We start from the raw sequence: 4,963 nt of genomic DNA on the forward strand, positions 1-4,963 counted from the left end.
TTATAAACTCACGGCAGCAGACATGGATCCAAATGCAAACTCTTCTCTGTTTTCTTCCATTGCTTTTCTCTGACACAAACTGTTGGGCTTCCTTCCTTTCTCATCTTATCCGGTCCATTCCGACATCTTATGGTTCAGTCCACTTTGAATATATGAAAATAAATGACTGAACTCTAATATAATACGTGTGTATTTTTCTTTAACAACAATGTAACCCCAAAGTCATTGCCAGAAACAGATTTCAACAGGCCTGAATGATTTATTCCATAAAAGGTTTTGGGGGATATGGCCAAACACAATAAAAGTCACTGACAGATCTTTTTTTTTTTGGCTACAGCTACTGAACTAAAAGCTTGACCAGTGTGTTCACAGTTTACACAAAATTAATACTCAGCATTAAATTGACCAAAAGTGCCGGTAAAGACATCCTATATCAAATAAACACTGTTCATTTGAACTTTCTATTCATCAAAGAATCCTGAAAAAAAAACGTATCACTGTTTCCACAAAAATATTAAGCAGCAAAAAAATATTAAGAAGAACATATTGATAATAATAAGAAATGTTTCAGTATATTGTACCAGTATAAGATTTCTGAAGGATCATGTGACACTGAAGACTGGAGTAATGATGCTGAAAATTCAGCTTTGCCATCAGAGGAAGAAATTACATTTTAAAAATATATTAAAATATAAAGAAAAGTTGTGTAATAGTATTTCACAATAATACTGTATTTGCTGCATTTTTTACCAAATAAACACAGACGTGATGAGCATAAGTAGCTTCGAAAACATTTTGAAATATTCATACCTACTACAAACGACTTATTACTACTTAAATATTAATACTAATACATATTGTTGTGGTTTTATCATTTAACTTCTATCAGTGAAATGCTTTTAAGTTTGCCTGTGGTGACTTTACAATAAACAACAACTGCTTGGATGTTTCTTTTCTTTAGGAGCAAAGAAAAAATAAAAGGGTAGCAAAATGCTTGAAATGAATATAAAAATTGCAATACCAGTATTCAAATATCAGAACCGGAGGCAACAGATAAACAGAGAGGCTCAAATAACTGAGCAGAAATGTATTGGGTACGGAACAAAACAAAAGAGCAGAGACCGAGGGAGAGGGAGAGACAGAAAAAGAGAGGGGGCAAGCTTTATTTGAAAATGAGCAGGTTAAACTAGATTCTCTCAAGCTCACCAGCTCATCAAGCACACACATCAAATAACACTTTATGTTATTCAGTCAAAAGGCTATAAGGAAAAAGGCAAAAATATCCTCCAATTCACTTTAGTAGAGCAGAGTAGTTTGCAAACAGTGACAAAATATCTCCTGACTCCAGTGTGCATCAGTCTCCATTCTGTGCTGAAAGAAGTCCTTTATTAGTCCCCAAAATGTGTTTTTTTGCATACATTTTCTTTCTTTTTTGCACCAAAGTTGTTAAATAAATTTGGCACATGGAATGAAATACAAAGGACTAAAAAACTGATTATATGAAACCAAAAGTGATAATATATATATTCACTTATAATATAAGTGAAACTCATGTACAGTACAATACAAAAGCACATATAAAGTATCAGCAAGCACAGCCATGAAGCTGGAAAATGCAAACAGTGTGATTAGAATATTTAAAGCTGAAGTGTGACATTTCTGCATATTAAACAACTCCAATTCACTTTAGTAGAGCAGAGTAGTTTGCAAACAGTGACAAAATATCTCCTGACTCCAGTGTGCATCAGTCTCCATTCTGTGCTGAAAGAAGTCCTTTATTAGTCCCAAAAATGTGTTTTTTGCATACATTTTCTTTCTTTTTTGCACCAAAGTTGTTAAATAAATTTGGCACATGGGATGAAATACAAAGGACTAAAAAACTGATTATATGAAACCAAAAGTGATAATATATATATTCACTTATAATATAAGTGAAACTCATGTACAGTACAATACAAAAGCACATATAAAGTATCAGCAAGCACAGCCGTGAAGCTGGAAAATGCAAACAGTGTGATTAGAATATTTAAAGCTGAAGTGTGACATTTCTGCATATTAAACACAATTGCAATTGTTTTCAAACAGGTTTCCTTCCCATCTGCTATTGGTCAGCCAAACAGAAAGCCCCGCCCACTGATTGTGCTCAAGTCAACAAAAAGGTTTCCTCATAGCGCTCTGCATATTAAGCAACTAAATGCAACAATATTTCATTACTGACATTCTTACACACTTCAACCTTAAAGAAAACTAAAATAATAGAACTAATAAATGTTTAAGGTGCTTTAAGATTTCTCTGCTGTCTGTGAAATTCATAGACACCCTTTTCCATATACTGAATATACGTACTTGGAAAAGCTGATGCAACACAAGCTATGCTTTCAGATGAGAACACAAAAAGTGATACAGAAAATACTGATATACAAATCCTTCAAAAACTAAAACATTTTGAACGCCAGCCAAGCATACAAACATTCATCAAAGACCAACATCTCTCTCTATTGCATTTTATGATGCAATTTGAAAACTCATGAGAAACGTGGCAGATAAATTGCATCATTTCAGTTTTATCTCAGAGATCAAACTTTTTTAAAAAAAAGGAGAAAATAATGCTTTAGATAAATTAATTTAGGTTAACAAATAAAACAATTAAACATCATAGCAGGCTCACCTTTTAACATTGTTGCCATTCATTACTAAAACGAGCAATGATTCAATATTAATTGACATGTTTTTATACTGTATTAAAGTCAGGTGATTCACTCACAATTCTAAAAATCAGTCCGTTCCGAAAAATTCTCAAGTAAACATTAGAAAAAAGTTCCAAAGTACCAAATTCAATAAAAGCATATTTCCTTTCCAGAATGTCAATGCACTTTCTTTTTAAAGACAACTTATACAAATACCCACAATGCACTGATAATTATACGAACAGTATCCTATACGAATGATTGCCACTTAGACAATAACAAAATTGCTTCATGACAGTTATTTTGTAATTCTGTATGGGAAAAGTATTGTTATCTATACAATTAATGGTTAAAACACATCTGTTCCTATCACTTGTTAATTTTGGCCACACACAAGGGGAATGAGCAATTTCATAATTGTCCATGATATTGCCTTTAGCTCATTTTAATGAAACTATCAATCCTCATCTATAACCAATGGTCTCTATTGCTATTAACCTTGCACTGTTTATTACACAACACACAGATAATACACACACACACTCAGTTCAACACTGATGCCTGAGGTTTCTTCTCAGTATCATTCATACTGATCTACTGACTTCACTCAATACCGAGACTGCCTGAATCCTCACCGTACTAACTCTGAGCTACCGCATCCTGGAAATGAACAAAATAACATTGATGAATGTGCTGTTGTCAGAATAGCAGACGAAGGAACAGCAAGGAGACTGTGTGATGGCACAAAAACAAAGTGCTCAAAGTGAAATAAACTTCAGTGGTTTGTCTGTGCGGACATGGCAGAGCTACAACTGTTGTGTTTGTGAACACACTCACACATATGGACACACACACGTTCTCAAAGGTGAGGTGCCTCATTGGCCCTACACAGTAGGCACTGGAGTGGCCGTATTTGTGCCATTATTTCCTCTTTGTTAAAGCGGTTTAACATAGTTTCCTGGGAACGTTCCAAATAAGCTGGTTCTCCGAGAGGTACCTGAAAACAAAGACGATTATCTGCAATACAATTCAATAACTTTTATTTAACAAACATGTTTACGTGGTATAATGCATAAAAGATGACAACATAATATACATTATTATAATTACATGACACTTTGGGATACTTGATTCTGATTGGTCAATCACGTGATCAAATATTTTTGTATCATGATGGCTGTATAATTGCCTACTGGTCTGATTTCCCACATTCCCCACATTCCAAGCGGTGCAGTTAAAATAAAATAACTTCAACTCTAATCATGCATGCATTTGGAAATGGTGAAAGAACAGTATTATTCATTATAATTAATACATACACTAACCATTAGGCCCACGGGGAAGTCGTGGCCTAATGGTTAGAGAGTCGGACTTGTAACCCAAAGGTTGTGGGTTCGAGTCTTGTACCGGCAGGGATTGTAGGTGGGGGGAGTGAATGAACAGCGCTCTCTCCCACCTTCAATACCACGACTGAGGTGCCCTTGAGCAAGGCACCGAACCCCCAACTGCTCCCCGGGTGCCGCAGCATAAATGGCTGCCCACTGCTCCGGGTGTGTGTTCACGGTGTGTGTGTGCACTAAGGATGGGTTAAATGCAGAGCACTAATTCCTAGTATGGGTAACCATACTTGGCCACATGTCACGTCACTTTTTAACATTCAAAAGTCTGGGTTCAGCAAGATGGTTTTTTTGTAAAATAAAAAAGGACTCTTATATGCTCACTAAAGCTGCATTTATTTGATAAAAAAATGCAGTAAAATTTGTAATACTGTAATTATTACTAAATATATTTTAAAATATAATTTATTCCTGTGATCATTCTAATATGCTGATTTGGTGCTCAAGTGATCATATTATCAATGCTAAAAACATTTGCGCTGCTTAAAGGGGTCCTATTATGCTCTTTTACAAAGTCTTGATTTTGTTTTGGGGGTGTACTAGAACATGCTCTCATACTAGGTTGTTCGAAAAACACATTATGTGTCACATATTTTACATTATTACAACACCTCTCTCCCCAGTCTGGCATGAACGGCTCGAATAGTTCCTGTATCAAATGAAGGCCCGCCTTCTGAAATACGAAATGTGCTGTGATTGGTTAGCTGGGCCAGTGTTTTGTGATTGGTTAGCTGGGCCAGTGTGTGCTGTGATTGGTTAGCTGGGCCAGTGTGTGTTGTGATTGGTTCCACTCTGCGCCTGGTCGGGAAATGTCACGCCCCTTACCATAGCCGCCTGCGAGCTTCAGTGTAAATATTGCGTCAAAATCAAATCAATTCG

General features: G+C 35.7%; 1 protein-coding gene across 1 annotated transcript in view; it reads right to left on the minus strand.

The window, feature by feature from the left end:
- Positions 1-1,590: 1,590 nt before the first annotated feature.
- LOC107558193 (sorbin and SH3 domain-containing protein 2) overlaps positions 1,591-4,963 on the minus strand; it is a 63,759-nt gene continuing 60,386 nt past the window's right edge. Inside the window, exons 26-27 of the mRNA XM_016241814.1 lie at positions 2,064-3,684; positions 1,591-1,674 (exon numbers count right to left, since the gene is read on the minus strand). Of these exons, the coding sequence (XP_016097300.1) occupies positions 3,623-3,684 (62 nt within the window). The 3' untranslated portion in view covers positions 1,591-1,674; positions 2,064-3,622. The remainder of the gene's footprint in view (positions 1,675-2,063; positions 3,685-4,963) is intronic.

Source organism: Sinocyclocheilus grahami, unplaced genomic scaffold, assembly GCF_001515645.1.
Source record: "Sinocyclocheilus grahami isolate Dianchi unplaced genomic scaffold, SAMN03320097.WGS_v1.1 scaffold635.1, whole genome shotgun sequence".
NCBI classification, from domain to species: Eukaryota; Metazoa; Chordata; class Actinopteri; order Cypriniformes; family Cyprinidae; genus Sinocyclocheilus; species Sinocyclocheilus grahami.